This window comes from Pollachius pollachius (genome assembly GCF_949987615.1).
Source record: "Pollachius pollachius genome assembly, chromosome: 12".
Taxonomy (NCBI): Eukaryota; Metazoa; Chordata; class Actinopteri; order Gadiformes; family Gadidae; genus Pollachius; species Pollachius pollachius.
In genome coordinates, this window is record NC_136945.1 from 14005030 (window position 1) to 14028443 (window position 23414).

General features: G+C 43.0%; 1 protein-coding gene across 1 annotated transcript; it reads left to right on the forward strand.

Annotated features, from left to right (window-relative positions):
- Positions 1 to 1558: 1558 nt before the first annotated feature.
- Positions 1559 to 22521, forward strand: LOC307083893 (sodium- and chloride-dependent taurine transporter-like). The gene is made up of 15 exons (XM_079747920.1): positions 1559 to 1745; positions 8245 to 8474; positions 8610 to 8744; positions 10343 to 10431; positions 11440 to 11603; positions 14907 to 15039; positions 16579 to 16713; positions 17015 to 17118; positions 17421 to 17545; positions 18007 to 18119; positions 18431 to 18568; positions 20248 to 20350; positions 20620 to 20720; positions 20920 to 21090; positions 21419 to 22521. The coding sequence occupies exons 2-15, from the start codon at positions 8246 to 8248 to the stop codon at positions 21575 to 21577; spliced, it is 1899 nt and encodes a 632-aa protein (XP_079604046.1). The 5' UTR covers positions 1559 to 1745; position 8245; the 3' UTR covers positions 21578 to 22521.
- The last annotated feature ends 893 nt before the right edge of the window (positions 22522 to 23414 follow it).

Consider the following 23414-nt stretch of genomic DNA (forward strand, 5'->3'; position numbering starts at 1 on the left):
AAAGTAAAATAAAGTTTATAATCTTTAAATATATGCCTTTGCCTTTTTTTGTGCCCCTCTGGTTAAACACTGGACCCTCCTTGGCCCCCTATTAAAATGTGTCTAGAACCACCACTGGTTGTTGTTAAAGTGTTACTGTCTTGCTTTTAAATGGTTACGCTGTTGCTGTTATAGTGTTACTGTGTTGCTGTAATGGTTTTACTCTGTTGTTGTTAAAGTGTTACTGTGTTGCTGTTATAGTGTTAATGTGTTGCTGTAATGGTGTTAGTCTGTTGTTGTTAGTGTTACTGTGTTGTTGTTAAAGTGTTACGCTGTTGCTGTTATAGTGTAACTCTGTTGCTGTTATAGTGTTACTGTGTTGTTGTAATGGTGTTACTCTGTTGTTGTAATGGCATATTCGTCATTTTACCCTTTCTGCCATTCTTTTCTTTCTTTCTCTTTCTTTCTTTAAATCTTCTTCCTTCTTTATTTATTTATCTATCTTTATTTCCATTTCTGTCGGACTATGCCCTCTTTTTCATCCCTTGGCATGAATTGGGATCAGGCCATTCGATTCTCTCATCATTTTTTGTCAGGACATTTCAGCATTCAAGTAAGTCTATAGCCTGTTCCCTTCTTGAAATACTTATATAGGCCTACTGTCTTTGGTATCAATCAGTATGATGGATATACAAGCAGAACTTTTACATCTATACATCGGTAGAGCTGACATCTTCTCCAGCTTTCTTGCATAGGTGTTCTAGTGTGTTTGTTTTGATTTGCTCCAGTACACTTTCTTGATGATTCTAGAGTAAAAGAAACAAGCGTTGGAAAAATGTGAGATATAAACAGTAAATATAAACGATGGAGGATGAAGATGCCAAACCCTACCTGCTCCCAAATAAAATATCTTAACATAAATAGCATACGTTTGACATTGAAAACGGTTGTCAAATGACAAAATAATAAATATATATTTTTTTCCCCATACATTTGCCAATGCATCCAGAATAGAAGGTTTCAGCCTTCATCATATTATCTATTAATTTCATAATTTAAACACGTATAACAAGTTGTACAAAATCTTACTTGCATTGTTCAGTGGACACCTTTATTGCTTCTAGTGGCAGCTGGTGTTACACACAGCCTACCTTTATTTTGAATTGTTCCCTGTTGGGAGAGACATTGTAGTATCCGTAATAACGATTGATGTTTTCAGTGCATCTTTGTTGCACATTGCACTTAGGTAGCCTACTCTGCAAAAAGGGTATTTTGTAAACCTTTTTGTGTTTGTTTCATTTTCCCGATGCTTGAGGAAGCAACCCGAAGTTTTCGTTAACATGTGGCCTCGGGTATTTGAGTCATCAGTTTATTTGAGGAGTATTTGGCGAGCTGGATATGGTAGATTTTCATCGCAAGCAGAACAGTAGTACAACACGTCTTCTATACACAAGCTAAGTGTATTGAGGCTCATGATAACAGAATCCAGACGCTCTCGTTCAGTCTCGACACGGAGTGCGCGCGCGTCTTCGGGAGCGCGCTTCGTGTGTGAGTGGTGGTCCGCTTCCGCTTTGTTTAGAGGCAGGCCGGTGTTTTTCCACTGCTGTGTGTTGGTCCCCCCTTTTTACAATTCTTATAAATTAAAACTACCCTCCCGCCGCCTTTAGTCGCTCACACAACCGTCAACGGGAACTGACACACGAAGAGACACGCACGTATTTAAAGGAGATACAAAACGGAGAATTTAAGCAGCAATCATCTAACAGGTAACGGAACATCCGACACACATCTTAGATGGAGTTTGGTCTCTAAGAAGGTCAGGCTTTTTGCCCGGGGGAGAGTGTGAATAAACAAAGATCATATCTGGGATATTTGCTTTCCCTCCAGCAGTCTATTGTCAGTATTCAGCCTACCTGGAGTAACGGGCGTTTTAATTAATTTAAGTGAATTCGAGATTGGAGACGTTTTGTGCTTGGCTGCTGTCAGTATTTAAATGGAAACATTTTATTGTGCCATGTTTCCGTTTAAAACCTGATCAGAGCTGGGGCGAGACATCGGGGAATTTTTTCTTAATTCTAGCGATGTGGGCTTTATTGTGAAACACCGCCCCGGCCCTAGACGCACTGTGAGGCTGCGTGCGTCGGCCGCACGGCTCATCCAAGGCTGGTTAAATGTTGGATTCAAGCAGATCGATTGTTCTTTCGTTAAAGCTGGCCTGTTACCAACTGCCAGTTTTTTTCTTCTTAATTAAGCTCTCACTCCTCTCCGCACGGTGCAGTTACTGTCAAGTGATTTCGCGGTGGCCAGGAGTCTCTCGTTAACAGCCTCCAAGTAGATAATAGGATTCGTCTCATATAGCATTGCCGCGGTGTTTTTTTTTTACACATCCGTGTTTAATTTGATGATGGCATTTTTTTCATTTCCACCAGCAACGTCCTTACATGGCGTTCACTTGTCTGTTCGTCACACTTCAGGCCTCTTATCGTCGTGCGCGGATACAAGATGAAGCTGACTCGCCGCGTGCTCTTTATCAAAAATCCTAAATAAATTTGAGAGAGCCATTTCGCCATATAGCCCAACCTCGATGGGAGCTGTGGAAAGTGAATCTGTTTGATGTAAGCGTAAAATAGTTTGCTGTATCTTTAGTTCACACTCTGTGTGTGTATGTGCGTGTTTGGGTGCGTGCGTTTGTTCGTGCGTCCGCGCGCGCGTGTGTGTTATTATGAGCTACTCGTCTTGTGGGCTAGCAAGGAAGGTCTCGTTGCTGTGAAGACGGTGCCGTTATTATTTTTTTTTTTTTGTTCGTTTTCCTCTGGAACCGCGTTGCCACAGGACGAAGCTAAATGCAGCTTTAGTCTGTAGGATGTGTGCCAACCGTCGAGTGTTTGCGTGGGGAAGCGTGTCTTAATGATTCCGATTGGTGGTTGGAATTAGTTGTCAAAGTAATGATGCCGACAATGATTTAAGGCCCGTCTACATGCTAGTTTGCATATCATGAGCACATCTCATGCCGACGGCGCCCTCGCCTCACCTCGCAGGGCTTCTGGTCTGTTATGAAGTAATATTCGGTGCGTGTTTGTGTGTGTGTGTGTGTGTGTGTGTGTTTGCGCGCGTGTGTGTTTGTTTGTGAGTCTACATGCCTGTGGGTATATGTATTTGCATGCATGTGCTCGTGTGCCATGTATTTCCCATAATGCCGTTCCCCTCAAGGACACTTGAGGTGACTATCGTTCCACCCTGATGAAATGCCATTGTCACCTTGTGGTGCCAATTTATTTCTCTCTCTCTCTCGCTCGCTTTATTTTTCTCTCACGCACGCGCATGCATGCATGTCCACACATTTGAGCACACATACACATACGCACCCCTTTTCATCTGTGGATATTTTTGTGTGTGTTGTCTTATATCTTAATTATGATTAACGATGAATCGCCATGCGTGAATAATCCTTAATGATCAGAAGATTAGTTCACAAAACTTTGTTTATATCTGTCTTTCTCTCTTCCTCTCTATCTTTATATTAGGTGTCCTCTGACTCTATCACTCCCTAACTACCGGGGTCAGTGGGGGGTCTTCTTCTGTAAAGCTTTCACTTGACACAGGCTAATTGAGCCTATAGACGACTAGGTACAGACAACTATTTATATCACACAGTAGTAGTTACGGTATTGTTGGGTATGAAAATTACCTTTAATTAGTAATAGCATTCTCGTTGTTCAGTAAACTCTACACTATTATAATACATTGGTTACTAGTATACTACCCAGTGACAGTAGTTGCTTTTTAGTTTTTCAGGTGGGATGTTTAAGTCTGTGGTTTTGAAGAGGGAGTTTATCTTTCACCTGACCCAGTCAATGTTATCAGTAGAGGGACTACCTTGTTGGGGTGGTGTATGTTGTTTTTTGTGTGCATCTGTTGTGTGTTGTGTGGGTCAAGGTCTCTAATGGAATTCAAACACAGAGAGACCTGATAAGCTGAAAGATTGCTACTGTGTCAGTGTGAGACACAACCATATCTCTTTTATCTCTGTAAAAGTAAGACAAAGGCTCACCATTACATTCAAAGCCCTTTTTTCATAGATGTGTTCTGTTCGGTTCTTTGACGGTTCTAAACCCCAAAAACAAGATGGACGTGAACAATAAGGTCAATTGTGGTCCTTTTGTGTTTTATTGGAATGTTTGCTTGATTGTTCGATACAAACCGAATCAAAATGTAGGTGTGGTTCTTTGGTGTTTTTGGCAAATCACCAAATTAAATTGTTTTAACATTAAAGGGGTCATATTATGATTTTTCTGTTAAACCCTTTGCTTAAGTGTGTTATATATCCTTTTATTTTATTTTATTTTTATTTTGCTAAGCTAAAAAAATCAAAGCCGGAGCTAGGGGGAGTTTCTCGCTCCCTTCAAACTCACCATGTCGAGAATATTCTGTACTGAAATTCCCTTTGCACGGGCTTCATGAAGAAGAGGACGTGAAGAATGAGTGGATACCATTCATTTTCAGCACTATTCCACCGCAGTACAGCCAGTCAATGGGAGGACAGTGACATTTTCCGCTTTGCTGGGCATTACGGTATGTTGAAGTTTCCACAAGTGCACTGAGAAGTTATCAAATATACACTTCGGTCCGTCAACAATCGAAACGTTACAGTGATATACAGTATTTATAGTTAGAACTTTACTTCTTAAATGTAAGCTGCCTACTAATTACCACTGCAGAACGACCTGCTCCACTCCAGTCATTCTGAATGTTCAGCCTGAATTTGCAATTCTGTCAGGTCAGAACATGTACGGCTGAACCTTAGCCGTTGATACCCGCAATGTTGACAGCTGCTCGCTCTAAGGGGTGTGATATTACAGACACATGCTCAAAGCTTTAGACCAATCACCACAGAGTAGGCGAGCAGACCAATCAACGCAGAGTGGGCTTTTAAGGAGGGAAGATTTAAAGCTCCACAAGTTAAAACCGAGCGTTTTGGATCGAAGCTTAAGGCGGTTCTGCAGAAATGAACAGTGTGAAAATAATAAGGCATACTTTTAACATTGAGGCATTTAAACCTATTCTAGTAGTACCCTCAAATGAAATTACAAACCACAAAAAAAAAAGAATATGGGACCTTTAAAGTCTGATCACATTGCCAGGGTCATCTTTGGCTGGGCCGCAAACACAGCACTGTCACTACCACCAATCCCGTGTTCGGTGACCCAATCACACTTCACACTCCCCTCCCTTTGTGGTTTAGTGTCAATACTCAAAGTGTCAGAGTTCAAGGCAGCCTTCAGGTGAACCCGAGCCAGGGTGCAAGCAAGGTTCAGTCTCTGAGCCTCTCTATCTCTAGTCTGACCTCAAGCACATAAATAAAAGTACCTCCTCCGAACCAAGCAAGAATCACAGCTTATGGCTGATTATAAGAGGTTGCTATTGTCTCTCACCCTTTCTGGCAAACTCTTGCTGTGTGTGTGCATTTGTGTCTTTCTCTCCCTCTCTCTCTCTCTTTCTGTCTCTAAAGCCAATAAAGCTTTATTGAGAAGAAAACTGACTTAACCTAATAATTTAAAAGTTGCTAATATGATGCAGAATACGATGATGATGCTGATGATGAGGAACTGAAAGGTCTATAAAGGTTGATAAAGATAATATAGAGGACAAAATAGTTGAGGAATGAGAGGAAGAAAGGGCAGATGGGGGTAAGAGAAAGAGAGAGAGAGAGAGAGAGAGAAAATATATAGGAGTGTACAGAGGGCAAGAAGAAAGACGAGAAGGAGACAGAGAGAGAGAAAGAGAAGAGCATTTTAATAGACCTTGCAGCTCAGTGGAAATGTACATGGTCTTTAAATAGGCTGCCATGTTATATAAGTGGTCTAGGGTGTGTGTGTGTGTGTGTGCATGTGTGTGTGTGTGTGTGTGTGTATATTATGTGTTTCTGGACAGGATCAGAATTTGTAAAGCCCAGAATCTGGTACAGTGATCATGTGCACAAGCACACGCACACACACACACACACACACACCCGCACACACACAGGGAACAATGGCGCTCTATGTTTCATGGTGAGGTGAGGTGTTGCTGGGCGAGTCAGAAGGTTTCCATGGTAACTGGTGTCTCTCTCTCTCCTGGTCTCTTTACTGGTATCACTCTGTCTCTATCCCTCTTTCTGTCTCTCTCTCTCATTCTCTATCTCTCTTCTAGTCTCTCTTTATCCGTTTACAAAACTGTTATGTGTCCATACTAACCCTCAGCCCAGGGTCAACAGTTGGCAGAACTATGACTACTACCCCAGCTGTACTCTCCTCTCGCTATCTGTTTGTATCTATTGTACATGGATCAGTTCTGAGTGTTCCTTCTCAAGGTTATCATAGTTGTCTTGTCCCTCTGTGTCTGTTTATGGCATTTAGGTCAGACTGTGTTGTTCAATTTATTTCAATGTGGTTATTCTGTGAAGCCAACAACGTCATTGTGATAAAGGGTGAATGGATATATAATGTGGACTTAGACCAGACGTTGGTTTTGCGAGCAGCGTTATCTTATAAAGGGGGATTTTATTAGAGTTCGGTGTTTTTCCACATCAGTACAAGCAGTGTTCTACTGCTAGAGGCTGGGAGCTGGCCAATACAACCACAGTGTTCTACTGGTGAACCATGGGAGCTACTAACCAGTACAACCACAGTCTTCTGCTGGTGGTGTCTGGAAGTTGCTCGGTACGACCAAAGCTTTAATACTGGTGGACACTGGGAGCTGCCTTGTCCAACCAGTCTTCTGCTGGTGGACAAACAGAACAAGCCACAAACCTTACCTTATCTGAACAATATCCAACCCTTATACCTTCAAAAACCAAGAGACTTACAGTTACCACACAATTAGCTGAATGCTCAATCTAAACTTGATGGAAGGAAGTTGGTGGATGGAAGGAAACTGTCAAACCCCATCTCGGGGATGATGGGTAGAGGGATGAGTTGCTTCAGAATGACTAGCTCTTCTTCCTCTGTGGTGCTGGCCCTTTTCTTCTGTGCTGGTTTGTTTATGTGTTGGTAGCGCCCTCTCTGTGTTCCTCATCAACATGTCAGTGTTTCCTCTGCCAAGATGGCTCCCTAGACCGGAAATACCTTGAACCCGCACAAACACACATGATCATACACACATTCGGACACTTGGTTGGGTGGGTTTACTTGGTTCTGTGTTTGTGTGTGTATATGTGTCTGTATGATTGTGTGTATGTGTGTGTGTATGTCTGAGGGTGAGTGTCTGGAAACATTGGGTGAAAGCAGACAGAGGTGTTAACTTTGGGAAAACAAGAAGACAGAGTGGCACAAGGGAAGACCTGCAGATGACACACAGGTGTTTGTGTGTGTGTGTGTGTGTGTATGAGAGATTGAGAGAAAGAGGTAGCAACTACAAAGAGATATGAAGGAGTTGTTTTCAGACAATCTAACTAAGATAACATCCCGTTATTTGATCTCCAGCACACTGTTCATAACTCTCATATGTGTATATATTCATATAATATAACAAATATTTCATTATACAATATGAATACCACATGATGTAGCATAGACTGTGTGGCTGTAGACAGCCTTGATCAACAGACTCTGTTTGGTTTCACTTGAGCCTACTGTGGCCATTTCTCAGGACATTCTTCACGTATCTCGAGAGACCGCACCGTTCCCCACCCCTTGACTCCACTCGCTCACTGACATCATCGCGCTCCGGTTCACAGGCCATCGTTGTCATGGTTACGTCAGCGTGTTGTGTCTGAGCCACTGCCCATTACATCACAGAGGAGGGCACGGCGTCTGCGCGACGTGCAGCATGAAGGTTGAGGTGTGATATAATGTGTTGGTGCAGTCGTTGAAGCCAGGATCCATGATTAATGTACATTCAGTAAATGTGCCAATTTGCTATGTATCCATTTAGCAGGCACTGCTAACTTCCAGTAGGTATAGATACAGGTCGTTAACCCCGCTGGTAGTGCTTAGAGCCTCTTGCTCAAGGTTTCCTTCTACTGGTAGACTGTGGACATGGGGGGCTTCTTCTAGGGGTCAACTTCTACCAGAAGAAGCTAGATGGATGAACGGATGAATGATGTTTGATGATGGCTGTACGGATGAATGATTTTTGATGATGGACGGACGGACGGACGGACGGACGGACGGACGGATGGACGGACGGACGGACATGTGCCTGTATCCCCCTAGAGTACACCACCCTATCCCGTCCCTGATCTGGTATCTGGGACTCAGTTCTTCTGTCTGTGTGTCTGTTCCTCAGCATGGCTCAGAAGGAGAAGCTCCAGTGTCTGAAGGACTTCCATAAGGACACGCTGAAGCCCTCCCCAGGCAAGAGTCCCGGGACCCGGCCCGAGGATGAGGCTGAGGGCAACCATCCCGCGAGGGAGAAGTGGGCCAGCAAGCTGGACTTTGTCCTGTCCGTCGCTGGCGGCTTCGTGGGTTTAGGGAACGTCTGGCGTTTCCCATACCTCTGCTACAAGAACGGTGGAGGTAAGGCCATTGGTCGTGGAGGGATGTTCGGTAGCAAGGGGTGTTTTAAGACACACTGTTGATTATTGATGAACCTGAATTGCATCCAACACTCCCTCTCTCCCCCCTCCGCCCCATCCCCCCCTCTCTCCCTAGGAGCCTTCCTGATCCCCTACTTCATCTTCCTGTTTGGCGGAGGTCTGCCTGTGTTCTTCCTGGAGGTGGCCCTGGGACAGTTCACCTCAGAGGGAGGGATCACCTGCTGGGAGAAGCTCTGTCCCATCTTTACCGGTACCTCCTTTTCATTCTCTCCTCCTAGTTCCTGCTTTATAGACTCTGTTCCTAGTTCGCTCCTTTATATTCTCTCCTCCTAGTATCTTCACAGACTCTTTGCCTGGTTCAGTTTTAGGCTGTGACCAATGGTAGCTTTATATGGGATGCTAAATGCTATATGCTATTTATACTCGAAAAAAAACACAATTTACTGCATCATGCACACATATTAACACATATACACACATATACACACTCATACACACACACACACCTGCACAAGACACACCTGCACACACACACACATCTCACAAAGGCCCCCGAGACACTCTGCTGGTGTACAGACTGTGCCAAATGAATGGTTGCTACGGCAACCGCAGGGCAACATATCAGAGAGAGAGCAAAAAAGATGTGGCAGAGATCTAGAGAGAGAGAGAGAGAGAGAGAGGAGGGGAAGAGAAAGAGAGAAAGGAGTGTGGGGAGAGATTGGGGTGGGGGGGTAGAGGCTGATAAGATTGAGGGAATTTGGTAAAACAAGATGTCATAGAAGTGAAGCTGATGAATAAGACAGAGATCAGGAGGAGGTGAGAAAGGAAAGAGGAAAATACGCATTTATAATAACGATACACCATGAACAACAGCTGCTTTGCCGACAATTAAACTGTGCTTAAGGTAACATTTGAGAATTGTAAAGAGAACAAAAGCAATATGAAAATAAGCAACCCAAAACATCCTGTCCCTCCTTCTTACATTTCTCCACCAAGGATAGGTGTTTCAATCATAAAACCCCTCAGTGTTTGACAGGCTAGAGGGGTCCCCAGATGGGTTCCCAGAAACAAGAAAAGAAAGGAAGTGTTGGGAATGAGCCAGGAGCAGTCTGAGTCTTATATTCAAATTGGCTCATTGCTCAAAGGCAGGCACAGCAAATGTGTGTGTGTGTGTGTGTGTGTGTGTGTGTGTGTGTGTGTGTGTGCGTTTGTGGGTGGATGATGTCTCTTGAATGGATTAACTCTGATTTACAGGATTATTAACCTGCCTCTTATTTTACCCTGTTTACCTGCATCAAGCCACAGAACAGATATTATTTGCGTAGAGGATGTGTGTGTGTGTGTGTCCTGTGTGTGTGTGTGTGTGTGTGTCCTTAAGACATGCAAGTATACAACTAATAAGTAATAAAATAATGTAGTCTGAATAATACAATACCCAAATATAATATTACTAACTGCCAGTAGGTCACCTGAGGCCAGCAGTTTGGCGAAGGAAGTGACATCATGGAGTCAGGCAAATCTGTTTGTTTGATCAGCGCTGTACCATGTGATCAGGAGAGACAGAGAGAGAGAGAGGGTGAGAGAGAGGAAGGAGATATAGAAAGCGCAAGACAGAGAGAGCTGATGTGTGTGTGGGTTTGTATATATTTAAATCTGCAAATATTTGTGTGTGTGTGGCCATTGTAAAACGGCCGTGAACAATATATCAGACACCAACTAACTCACTTTTTATAACCATATATGGTACTCCATATATGGTTATAAAAAAATGTAAAAAAACAGTACACCATTGGATTTAATTCCCTGCAACTGATCAATACCTCACGTCCTGTGTGCGTCTGTGTGCAGGAATCGGCTACGCGTCCATGGTGATCGTCTCTCTGCTCAACATCTACTACATCGTGATCCTGGCCTGGGGTCTCTATTACCTGTTCCAGGTACCCACCAACACCAGGGCTTCTCCCAATTTGGTCCACCTTGTCCCATTTACCCTCACCATTTTATATTGCGGTCTCACATTTGAATGTGGTTCTCTATATAGTGCACTGCTCCATGCCCGCAATGCACCGTAAAAGAAGCACTTGCTTCCGCACTATATATCCCATGATACATAGCGTTAATCCCTTCCATCTGATTCATCCGCTAGCGAGCGCCGGCACACACAGGTTCTATTCTTGCGATGCCAGACGGGCTGGGGGGGGCAATTACGGCAATGTTCCCCCGCCGAAGGAATCGCTGACACAGGGCTCATTAGGCCAGACGGCTCCAGTGGATCTGAGGAGTTAAGGGGATGTGATCTGAAAGCCTTAGGAGTTAATTAGTGATAGTGGGATTACCTGCCGCTTAGGATGGGTGTCAAATTGGATTAGTACCCAACTATGTGTTCCTATAGGTCGATGGATCACAGCCCAATGCTGTGTCCTCCCCCTGATCTTTTCAGCGTGTCTCTCCTTTGTGTTTGAACACATTGTTAAAACTTGCCTCTTTTGATGGAAAATATTTATGTTACATTATATATAACATTACAATTAGAAGTCAACCCTACTGCCCCTACTGTCAGCAATATTGCAGTCATATACACTTGCTTATAGTGGTAACATACTAGACAGACGTGTGTGCGATGTTTGTGATGATACTGACCTTTATCTGGGATAATTGGATGCAGGCATTATTTTTATGTTTTATCAGTCTCGCTCCCCCTCTCTCCCTTACCTCTCTCATTCTCTCTCTCTCGCGCTCTCTCTCACTCTCTCTATATCTCTCTTTCTCCCGCTCGATATGTCTCTCTCTCTCTCTCTCTCTCTCTCACCATCTCTCTCTCTCTCTCTCTCTCTCTCTCTCTCTCTCTCTCTCTCTCTCTCTCGCTCTCCCTCTCTCTCTCTCTCTCTTGTCTGCTTCAATCGCTCTCTCACCCTCGGTGTCTCTCTCTCTCCCTCTCTCTCCAGTGCTTCCAGCCGGAGCTGCCCTGGGCCAAGTGTAACCAGCCCTGGAACACGCCTCGCTGCATAGAGGACAAGTTCCGCGCAAACAAGAGCTTATGGTTGACCGCCAACATTACCAACATCACCAACTTAACCAACTTCACCTCCCCCGTCACCGAGTTCTGGGAGTGAGTCCTCTCACACACATGCACGATACACCTATGTATACAGTATATATATATATATATATATATATATATATATATATATATATATAGATACACACACATTCAAACCCAGACACACAACCGGAAACACATCACACACATGCACACAAACTCCAATACATACAGTATATGTATAGGTACACATTCAAATGCAGACACACAGACATACACATGCACACATGTGTATCTATACATGTATATACAGTGTTGGGGTAGTTACTCAAAAAAAGTAATTAGTTACTTATTACTAGTTACTTCTGTAAATTGTATTGAGATTACTTTACTAGTTACTGCGTTTGAAAAGTAACTTCAGTACTTATTACTTTACTTTCCCGTTTCTTAATTTACTGTAGATACATGGACAAACATCATAGCCCTATCATCACTTAGTGTTTATTGTATAAATCTATTCAAAATAGCATATAAAACCATATGAAAGAACAATATCCCTGTCAGCACAGAGAAATGCCTTACTGTAAAATGCCTCACCACAAACTACAGGATAAAGTAGGCTATGGTGAGGTCAATCAGTAGCAACACACAAATTGCAAAACACAGGCTTTGGGAAACATGAGAACACAAATTAAGTGGTCAATGAAAAATATAAAAAGGTCACTTTATCCCATACAATTAAAACAGAAATGCACTTAAGCGGCGGTGACACATGCCGTACTTTATGTGGTCCAAAGGCTGAATGAACTTTGATCTATTTCGCATGCTATGACAACGTAAGTTTCTCTTCCTCTCACCCTCTTGCAGGCAAGAGCAGCCTTCTCAAGTTTTAAGTAATGCTGTCTATCCAGTGCACCGTCATTTCCTACGCCTGATTCCCACCGGGGACGTACGCGCCGCGGAACGGCTGCAAACTCTGCCCTGCGTCCATTTCCACCGGGCGCGTAACGGCAGCGTAGCGCTGCCTTGCGAGCCAGGCGTATTCACGCGACATCATGAGATCACGCGATAATCCTAAACCTAATGTACTCACCTTCCACTCCCAAAACTACTGCAATTAAATGCCAGGCTTTGTCCTTTCTGACATTGTCCTTATAAAAAGGACGATTTTTTTCATAAATTATTTTATGTTGCTCCACTTCAACAATCAGTCTCTCGACACGGCATCTCAATATCACCATGTTGCCGACTCTCTGAGACCCTTTGATTGATTGACTGCTGACCTGGTGCCACCGGTCATGACGTAATGTCGATGTGAAGTTGTGATAGGCTACATGAGCTGAGTATTGTGTTTTATTTTGCTGGCTCGATCTGCTCTGTTGAAATGGACGCGGTTCAGCAACGGCTCGCGTCAAAAATAGAAGTGCTGCGGAATGATAGCGCTGCGGCGCGGCGTGCCGCTCCTGGGACGCTGCTGAGACGTTCCGCAGCGCGCCCGGTGGAAATGGTTTCATTTATTAGAGTGGCAGCGATCAGCAGCGGTAACCGCGGCGCTTACGTCCCCGGTGGAAATGAGGCTTTATGAGGCACCGAAATGTGCATTCTTATTCCGTCTTGTTACAACCGTTTACGTCGGAACCGGTTCCCTACTGGAACCGAGTTTCGGTGTTCAACCCTATTCCTAGGTAACTTTTGTTGTTGTCCGCGGTGGTGGACACATGACCCAGGAAGGACTTTTTGAGCTTCGATTCCATGTCGGTATAACACTTGTTCAGGTAGGCTAATGGGAAAATGTTTTTTCGGTCGGATGTTGGCTTGCGAGTCCGGGTATTTTATCTAGTATTTTTCCAAATCTGGGTGATTCAATAGTCGACAGGGGAAGCGTGACTTCTACAATGAACCCTGCAACCAGCCTGTCTTTCCGTGTCACCTGCTTCTGCGCTCCAACACTTGAACACTCCTTCGCACAAGCAGCTACATCACTCAAATCGATCGCTATGGCAACGTGCCGAGGCAAGCAGGCGCTGTAGACACACAGGCAAGCACGCATGCACGCACCACAACAGAACAGAACTTTACACGCAGGCAAACATGGCTTGGGTAACGCAGGAAAGCGCGTTACTATAGTCTAGTAAAGTAGTGTAGTTACCGATATTTTAAATGTAATGCGTTACTTTACTTCGTTACGTAATATCGTTACTGTAACGCGTTACCCCCAACACTATATATAGATATGTATAGATAAACGCATTCAAACACAGACACACACACATTCACACACACACTCGCACGCACAAATATATATATATATATATATACTTTAGATACACACATTAAAATACAGACACACACACGCACACAGTGATATTGAGATGCCGTGTCGTGTTTGGTTAGTATGTTGTGCGTGTTACGTGTGTTTAGAGTGTTAAAGTTTTAGTATTTTAAGTATGTTAACTGGTAACCCTAGCCATGGTATGTTAAGTGTATATGTGTGTGTGCTAGACATGATGGGCTGGATGTATCTTCACTCAGATCCAGGACCTGGGATCTGTTAAGTCTATTAATCAGATTCAGAATCTCTTCATTGTCATTGCCCAAAGTGCAACGAAATTGGGGTAGAGGCCCTCAAAATAAGTGCTATTTAAAAAAGAAGATTTTTCTTAAAACAAAAACAAAATGAGAAAAGGTTTTTTTGCAAAAAAATATATAGAATGTTTAAGAATTCAAAAACAAATATATATATATATATATTTAAAAATGTCTCCCAATTATAACATTTACATTTACATTTAGGGCATTTAGCAGACGCTTTTATCCAAAGCGACTTACAATAAGTGCATTTGTTACAATAAGTACATTTGTCATAAGAAGTGAAACAATATATCGCTGTCAGTACAGTAAAGACGTTCATAGAACCAAGTGCAAGTATTACAATCGCTAGGCTAACCCATTCCCCGTGTACACACATTATAAAGGTCAGATTTGTATGATAAAGCAATAATGTATAATTCTGCATTATTTAGAGAAATAACAGCTCTGGGGTAGAAACTGTTTTTTAGCCTGATAAGTGTTAAGGGTACTATTAAGTGTATATATGTGTGTGTATATATATATTTATATGTGTGTGTGTGTTTATGTCTGGGTATTAAGTGTGTGCATATTTATATGCCTATTCAGTGTGTGTGTGTGTATTAAGATTCTTTATATGTATATTCCTATTCGATATGTGTATGTGTGGATGTTTGTGTGTGTGTGTGTGTGTGTGTGTGTGTGTCGGTGTTCCAGACGCAACGTGCTTGGTATCTCTATTGGGAGCGAGGACTTGTGGTGTGTTTAGTGTATTAAGTGTGTTTGTGTGTATGTGTGTTCCAGACACAACGTGCTTGGTATCTCCAATGGTATCGATGACATTGGGCCCGTCAAGTGGGATCTGGCTCTGTGTCTGCTGGCCGTCTGGGTCATCTGCTTCTTCTGCATCTGGAAGGGAGTCAAGTCCACCGGAAAGGTACCACACCTGCAGCTGTGTGTGTGTGTGTGTGTGTGTGTGTGTGTGTGTGTGTGTGTGTGTGTGTGTGTGTGTGTGTGTATGTGTCTGTATGTGTGCGTGTGTGTGTGTTGATGTGTGTGTATGGGACTTTGTGAGTTTACATGTGTTTGTGTTTATCATTGTGTAATCGCACATGTGTTTCCGATTCAGAATACTTTCTCAATCCGGGGGGAAATTGTTATATCACGATTACTCGAAATAGATCAGGGTTGTGTGAAATTATGGAAAATCATACACATGTACACAAACATACAGAAAATATACATCATACAATATACCTAACACAACTTTTTCTGGATAAAATGTGTGTTTTACTCATTTTCTCAAAGACAATGAAACAAAAAAAAACAACACAAAACGGCCACAACAACAACTACAACAAAACAATATACTACTATGAAGTGGGCCATGGGTATGTATTGCCCATGAAATATTCAATATTTAAATTGTTGACATATTGCACATTTATTCAAACAACATTTAAGTCGGTGAGGTGAAAAGTCCAAAGTATGTGGGTGGTTGTGTGTCTGTGCCGGTGTGTGTGTGTGTGTGTGTGTGTGTTGACACAGTTGTAAATATTTGAATAGTTGTAGGTTATAGGCATGATTTTCCAAGGAGGGAAAAGAGAACATGTGTTGTTATTCCCTTAGTTCTCACAGTGGTCATAAAATAGAGGCTAGTTTAGAAATCTAAGATGAGTGGTGTTTTAAGATAGAACCACTGAGTCAAACCGCCCATGTGTCGACATTGTGTTTGGATCTCGATCATTGTTATCGGTCTGGTTTCAACATTATGACATGGCAGGTGATATCCTATCATTGGTGATCTCATCCCATGTCAAATTACCATTTTGTGACCTTGGAACTGAGAAGACAATGGTCATGTACACAATCCTGAGAAACATCCTCTCCCACCTGTGGATGTGTATTTTTAGCGTGCTCCCAGTTGGTATTACTGTGTAGTTAGCTGCCGAGAAATGGACCTGAAAACAAACAAGCAAACAGTTCTGAGCCCAACACCATCATGTAGTCCACCCACAAAGGGTGGGTTGTGGAGTTCACTGAAGCCCAAAGGGGTCGTTCAAGAGAAGGAATTTGTGAATCTTACACAAAACCTTTAACAAGCCCACATCGATGATTTCTTTGGTTTGATTGATGCTGTCTGGCTGCTCTACAGAGCAGTGATGTTTCAACTGAAAGGGCAAACGTGTTAATACTCTAAAGCCAAATCTCTATCTGTTGGTGTGTGGGGTCGTGTGTGTATGTTTTGTATGTTAACGGATAACACATTTTAAAGAAATATAAGAAGGACTTCTACGTTGCCTCAAACATTTAACTCTGAAAAAAACTCTGTGTTGATAATTATACATCGACAACTTTATTTACATTTAGTAATTTCAAATGTTTTACTGTGTACAATATCTCGTCCCAATATATCTTCCAAACTCATTAAAGCTTTATGTCTGTATAATGCTTAATATCTCTTTATCCTCTACAGGTTGTGTACATCACGGCTACTTTTCCCTTCATCATGCTTATTGTGTTGTTGATTCGCGGTGTGACGTTGCCGGGGGCATCTGCAGGGATCAAGTTCTACCTGTACCCCGACCTGGACCGACTCAAGGACCCCGAGGTAGGCGTTCATGCGCGAGCCTGCTCCCCTGCCATGCTAACACGCTACAATCTAGCCATGGTAGCGCTGAGATCTGTTTTTCAGATGACTCAACTTAATTTAACCTCATAACAATTTCTTCGTGAAAACTACAAAGACCACAATGCTTTTCTCAAAGTAACACATTGGACACCAGAATTTCAGTTAGAACTGTTTATCGGTACAGCAACTGTACGCACATTTTTGGAGGATGAGGTGACAGTTTGCTTGGACTGGATAACTCATCGTTTGATCGTCCTTTTTATCTCTGTGTTCTCCGTAGGTCTGGATCGACGCCGGCACACAGATCTTCTTCTCCTACGCCATTTGTCTGGGGGCGATGACCTCGCTGGGAAGCTACAATAAGTACAAGTACAACTGCTACAGGTAAGAAAGATCACACATGAGGACATCTTCCTACAGCCTTTTTAAGCTACTGCTTTGTGACTTTGAATGATACTTAGCATCTTGGCTTTTTATGGAAAACAGCCTGAAAGTCAGTTTGCCTTTAGAATCAGACATAATGATATAATTATATGATGTTTATATAACATTTGACAGATTTGACATATTAAAATAATGTATCTTTATGATAAATTATATCTTAACTTTAACAGAATGACCCTGTGTCACATTTGAGGAATAAAAACCCTTTGACTTGAGCCTGTGGTGTCCTGTGTGTGAACCAGGGACTGCATGTTGCTGGGGGCCTTGAACAGTGGGACCAGCTTTGTGTCCGGCTTCGCTATCTTCTCCGTCCTGGGCTTCATGGCTCAGGAACAGCAGGTGGAAATAGCTGACGTGGCTGAATCAGGTACCAGGGCTCCTTGTTTAAACCTCAGCAGGTGCACGGCAAATACAACGATACAAAAGAGACCCTTAAAAACACTTTTATCTCAAATCTGGATGTTTTCGGGTTTTCTGTGTTATATAAGTAGTTATATAATCTGTAAAACAAATGCATGCATGAGGTATGAAGAAGGAGTGGACTAAGGACTCCCCTTCAAAATGAAATCAGAGGCCAGTGGACCTTAGAGAAGACTTAGATTAAAATACTCATATCTGGAGACCAACAGACTCAAGCTTAGTTTCTCAGAAGGTTCAGATCCTCATTCTTCTTATGGTCTAAACTTTGGTCTTGAAACAACAACATTGACACATTCTCCTGTCTCTCTCTCTTATCAATCCAACCCTCTGCTCCCATCTCTCTTCCTCCTCCCTCTCCTCCTCCACCTCCTCCTCCGTCTCCTCCTTCTGCTCCTCCTTCCTCTGCAGGTCCTGGACTGGCCTTCATAGCCTACCCCAAGGCTGTGAGCATGATGCCGATGCCCACCTTCTGGGCCATCCTATTCTTCATCATGCTACTGCTGCTAGGCCTTGACAGCCAGGTGTGTGTTGCAACTACACACACACACAAACAAGCACAAACACGGGCATTTACATAAAGTATCTCTTGGGCAAGAGATACTTTATGTATCAATGTATTATGTATCTTTATGTATAATTATCTCTTGAGCAAGAGATACTTTATGTGGTTGATATGAATTTTCTTGAGTCGCAATTATACAATCACACCTAGTCATACCTTACACACACAGGCACACTCACACACATTCACGCACAGACACACACACACAAACACACACACAAAAACACACCCGTGCACGCATGCGCCTGACCTTTCTCTCCCCCTGGCTAGTTTGTGGAGGTGGAAGGGCAGATCACGTCGCTGGTGGATCTGTATCCGTCCTTCCTAAGGAAGGGTTATCGCAGGGAGGTGTTCATCGCCATTGTCTGCTTCATCAGCTACCTGCTGGGCCTCACCATGGTCACAAAGGTAAAACCCCCACCTACACATCACAAAGCTCCTCATTGGCAGATGCTGATGTTCATTTAAACATTTCTTCATTTTAACATTATATGGGTTTTGGTTCTGTTCACATTTGACTGATTTACGATCCTCCTCTACATACAATATGGTTTATTTCATTAGATTTCTTTGAGGCTTCATTTTGTGAAAATATACTACACAGCATGTTTTGCTAATTCAGGCTGTATATATGTTTACAAGCCTTTAAAACAGCCTGTTCAATTTGCATAACACAAACGATGGTTGTACAGAACGGAGAGCACACAGGCCGGACGGGCAGTGTTGGGCAGCCCGCCCTGTCCGGACACTCTCCTAACACTGAAAAACAGTTGGGAAAATGACACGGCTAAACATCTCTGGGGTTCTGCCGGGTCCCTGAACGACCGCCTCATCCGTTCCTCTAAATTGGTCGCTTACTGCAGGGGAATCGAAGGTTGGCGGTGTCCCTCAGGGAACTATCTTTGGTTCCCAAAGGTTGTTAAATATAAAACTGCTAAAATTATAAGGACAGGTCAGATCTATTGGTATAGTTCTATGAAGCTTATCATTTATACCAATTATACCACTGAAGTAGTTTACAAGCTCACTCAAATAATTAAAATGATAATTCTGTTGAAGTCATGGGGACGTCTGCCCCTGAGATATTCTAGTCAATGCTTGTGAACTTAGACAACTATTTGGCTATTTTTGGAATTTGCCGTTGTTTTTAGAAACAGTCATCTGTAAAAAAGTTGTGTGGTTATCAGACATTCTCGGAGGGGAAGTTAAACATCTATTTATACCATGCTGCCATGGGAAGACCTCCTCCTATCCCTCGGGGTGATTCATGGAAAGAACAAATCGCTGCTCCTCCGACTATCTGTTATTCTGTCGTCTTCCTTGTTCCCCTCATTTATATTCTGTGTGTCGTATGTCTTTTTTCTCAGTCCCCCCCACTGTCTTTATGTCTGTCCAAGCTAGTTATGTCTCCTCTAACCCTCTCTCATTCCCCACCTCCATTCCTTTCTTCATACATGTCCCCCACAATTAATCCTGTCTCTCCAATTCTCTCCGTCCCGACCCACTAATGTCTCTCTCCTTCATGCCTTCTCTCTCTCTGATATTCCTTCTTTCTATCTGTCCCCCCTGCTCCTTTTCCCAGTTTCTGCATGTGAAAAGTGAGAAAAACAGTTAAACAATGGAAGTTAAGAATCTGTGCATCAGAATATTCACAGCCGTCTACAATAGTACAGATCCTCTGTTATGCTCTGCTCATCGCTCTCTCAAGCCGTGTTCTTATCTGGTCTTGACCTTTATGCACATTACTATTCATCCATCCTTTTCTCTCTCTCTCTCTCTCTCTCTCTCTTTCTCTCTCTCCTTGCCGTTCCCATGGCAACTCCTCCTTATTAAGGCGATGGCCTGGTTCATTTTTAGGACTTTCAGATTCCCACAGAGACACCGAAGAGTTCTCACACTGACAGTCTGACACACACACACACACGCCCACACACACACACACACACACACACACACAAACTGAGGCCCCCTCACGTGCACCATATGTCCACATATGGTAATCTCTCCCTCTTTCTTGCTGTACTTGGGGCTAAGTTTGTGTTCCAGCTAACCATCTGTCTGTATTTCTTGTTGTTTTTTGTGTGCAGGGTGGCATGTATGTGTTCCAGCTGTTTGACTACTATGCAGCCAGCGGCGTGTGTCTCCTGTGGGTAGCATTCTTTGAATGTATTGCCGTAGCCTGGGTTTATGGTAAGTAGGCTCTCCAAACACACACTCCCAGGTGGAGCTAACGGGCTGAAACACATATCATTATACACCCATATACAAAAATTGCTAGCTATGATATGTAACTTGGCCCGAATATAGCCAAACTAGTTGGAGATATATCACATAGCTTTAGCAACAATGCATGCATCACAGATGGAGCTAGCTAGTGATGTAATTTAGGTCTAGCACCAACACATTACGTTCGCTGCAGTGCTACAGTTTCTGTAATTTTCCGCATGATTGTTCCGCAGGCGCAGATAATTTCTACGATGCGATTGAGGACATGATTGGCTACAGACCGAATCCTTGGATGAAATGGAGTTGGACTATTATCACACCCGCTCTGTGCATAGTAAGTAGAAAAAATATATATTATATTGTATTACAAATGTCAAATTCAATGTATAACAAACAATACATTATTACAGATTGTAGTGTGCTGTTAAGAGAAAGAACCCAAACATATACAGTAGCTGATGTGTTGACCAAAGTAAATATTCAAATCTGTAAACAAGCAAATTTTTTAAGATGCAAATCTGTGTTCTCTCTAGGCCTGCTTTGTCTTTTCATTGGTCAAATACAAGCCATTGACCTACAACAAGGTGTACGAGTATCCTGATTGGTCCATCGGACTGGGCTGGACTCTTGCCCTGGCCTCAATGATCTGCATCCCCATGGTGGTTGTCATCAAGATCATCCAATCAGATGGGCCTCTCATAGAGGTGGGTGGAGCTCACACTGAACGGGGAAGCTCAGTGGGAGTGTTATACAATGAATTGTAGTTGTAGTTAATTGTAATGTAGCTAACTGAATATTTTATCACAAACCAAGGAAGTTTAAACATTGTAATTATGTTTGCCAATTTAAAAGTGTAACAGTAATTTAAAAATATTAAATGTATCTCTTTATTCATCATCCTCTCCTGCTGTTTCTTTTCCCCCTCCTCCTTCTCCTCCACTTCCACCTCCACCTCCTCCTCTTCTTCCTCCTCCTCCTCCTCCTCTTCCAACTCCTCCTCCTCCTCTTCCCTCTCCTCCTCCTGCTCCCCAGAGAATCAAGGCGGTTGCGGCCCCCGTGCGCGGCGGGGCCAGCTCTCGCCCCGCAGGCCACCGTGGCGTGATGGACGGGCCCTTCACCCTGGACCCCAACGGAAACAAGGGCCTGCTGTTGAAGGCCCCCACCCACACCATTGTAGAAACCGTGATCTGAGGAGGGGAGGCACTGCCGCTCTGTGAGCCTGCTCGCCTCCCCCCTTCACCACCACCAACCCCCCCTGCTCTGTTCAGCTAGCTAGCTTCCTGTTTGTCTATCTGTGTGTCTGGTGGACTGAAAAGGGTTTTGGAAAAGAAAAAGAAAAAAGATAAAAATATTGAGTCCCATTCCCACTCCAGGAGGAGTGCTTTTAAAGGTGTTAGGGATTTCCCTGTGTTGCTTGTTTCTTATAAAGACCCGGTCTCGGTGTGCCATGATAACTATGGGACGGTTGCAAAGGCCGGACAGTCAAATGTAGAGGTGATTGGCGAAATACACCAGCTAGTTTGGAGAAGGGCAACGACCCATCGTATCTGTAGCCGAGGATGGGTCGTTTTCACCTTCAAACTCCATATCTTGTGTCTCAGTGTTTTGAAACGGCCCAGAATCGTTACCCCCCAAAACGTGTATGTGTGTATATATATATATATATATATATATATATATATATATATATATATATATATATATATATATGCTACCTTGTTGTTGTTCCCAACTGTGAACTGCTCCTCTATTTATTCCCCCCCAAAACAGCTGCCTGCTTCTTGAGACAGCCTGGAAGTGGAGTCACTGCCAAGCAAGCCAGGCGCGGGCTAGTGCCCGTGTGGTGGGTTGCACCGTGTGTATACCTGGGGGCGCCTCGTGCATGTGAGTGTGGCCCCAGTATAAGATCAGAGGAGACAGGGTAGGAGAACCAGCCGATGGCCCCCAACGTGTCTGTAGAAGACCACTGCGGCGGCCATGTCGTGTGCGTTCGATCGATCACTGCCTAGGCTCCATCAGCCAATTTTACAATCGCTTTCTCCTTTAAATAGAAAGAGAGAATATTGGGGGAGGGGTTTGCGTAAACCACAATTATCACTGCCATTGAAAACGCACCTCTATAGTGGGAGGGGAGGGGAGGGGGGAAACCTTTGACCCTGTGAGGTGAACCAGGGTTGGGTAAAAAAAAAAAAAAAAAGCACCTTGCGAGAAACAAATGTCACCAGGAGGATGAGGAGGAGTAAGGAGTACCTGGAGGCATTTGAATGGTGGCGTCCGAAACCCTTGACGTCTGTCGTCTGTGGCGTAATGTACATTTAGTAGTTAAACTCTCTATCTATCTTTACCCATCAATCTCTCTGTCCGTCCCTTCGTCCGTTTTAGAGCAGTCTCCAGTACTTTAGCTCCAGACTTCAGTTTTCTACAAAGGAAGGTTATTTACATTTGTTATTTCTGTCGATGTTTTTAATGTTTTTTTTTTATTATAAAGACTATTATCGTTGGAACATAAACTCTTAATGAAAGTTGCTGTAGTGGGAAATAGGAAACATGCTTTAGCGTCAGTTAAATAATATACACTATCATACATCAAACGATTTTTAAACTTTAATCTACTGAGGTAAATGTATATATATATATATAAATATACATATATATATATTATATATATGTATATATATTTATATATATGTTGATATATCCTGCACTAGTACTGCAATAGTACTCCAGAAACCTTTAATAGTAAGACATAAAAATGTGTGTAGCATTGCAGTGCACTACTTTCTTCCCATAGTACCTTATATCTTTGAAACAAAAAAATCATAACAATTAGCAAAACTCCCTGACATCGCGTGTATTTACCTCTGCGCTCCAAAATCTTGCTTTAAAGAAATGCTCAGAAAAGAAGTACAACCAATTATCTATTTTTTTTTATTGTTACCAAGCCAACCAAACCATAATTTAGACCAGTCACCCCACCAGCTTTGTGGCGCTATTTATGGTATGAGCTAATGCTAATATCAAGCTTATA

Excerpts from the sequence above, each read along its gene's own strand:
- LOC307083893 (XM_079747920.1), top strand. The coding sequence starts at position 8,246 with ATGGCTCAGAAGGAGAAGCTCCAGTGTCTGAAGGACTTCCATAAGGAC. Across the intron at positions 10,432-11,439 it reads GTCTCTATTACCTGTTCCAG|TGCTTCCAGCCGGAGCTGCC; the intron begins GTACCCACCAAC and ends CTCTCTCTCCAG. Across the intron at positions 18,569-20,247 it reads GCCTCACCATGGTCACAAAG|GGTGGCATGTATGTGTTCCA; the intron begins GTAAAACCCCCA and ends TTTTGTGTGCAG.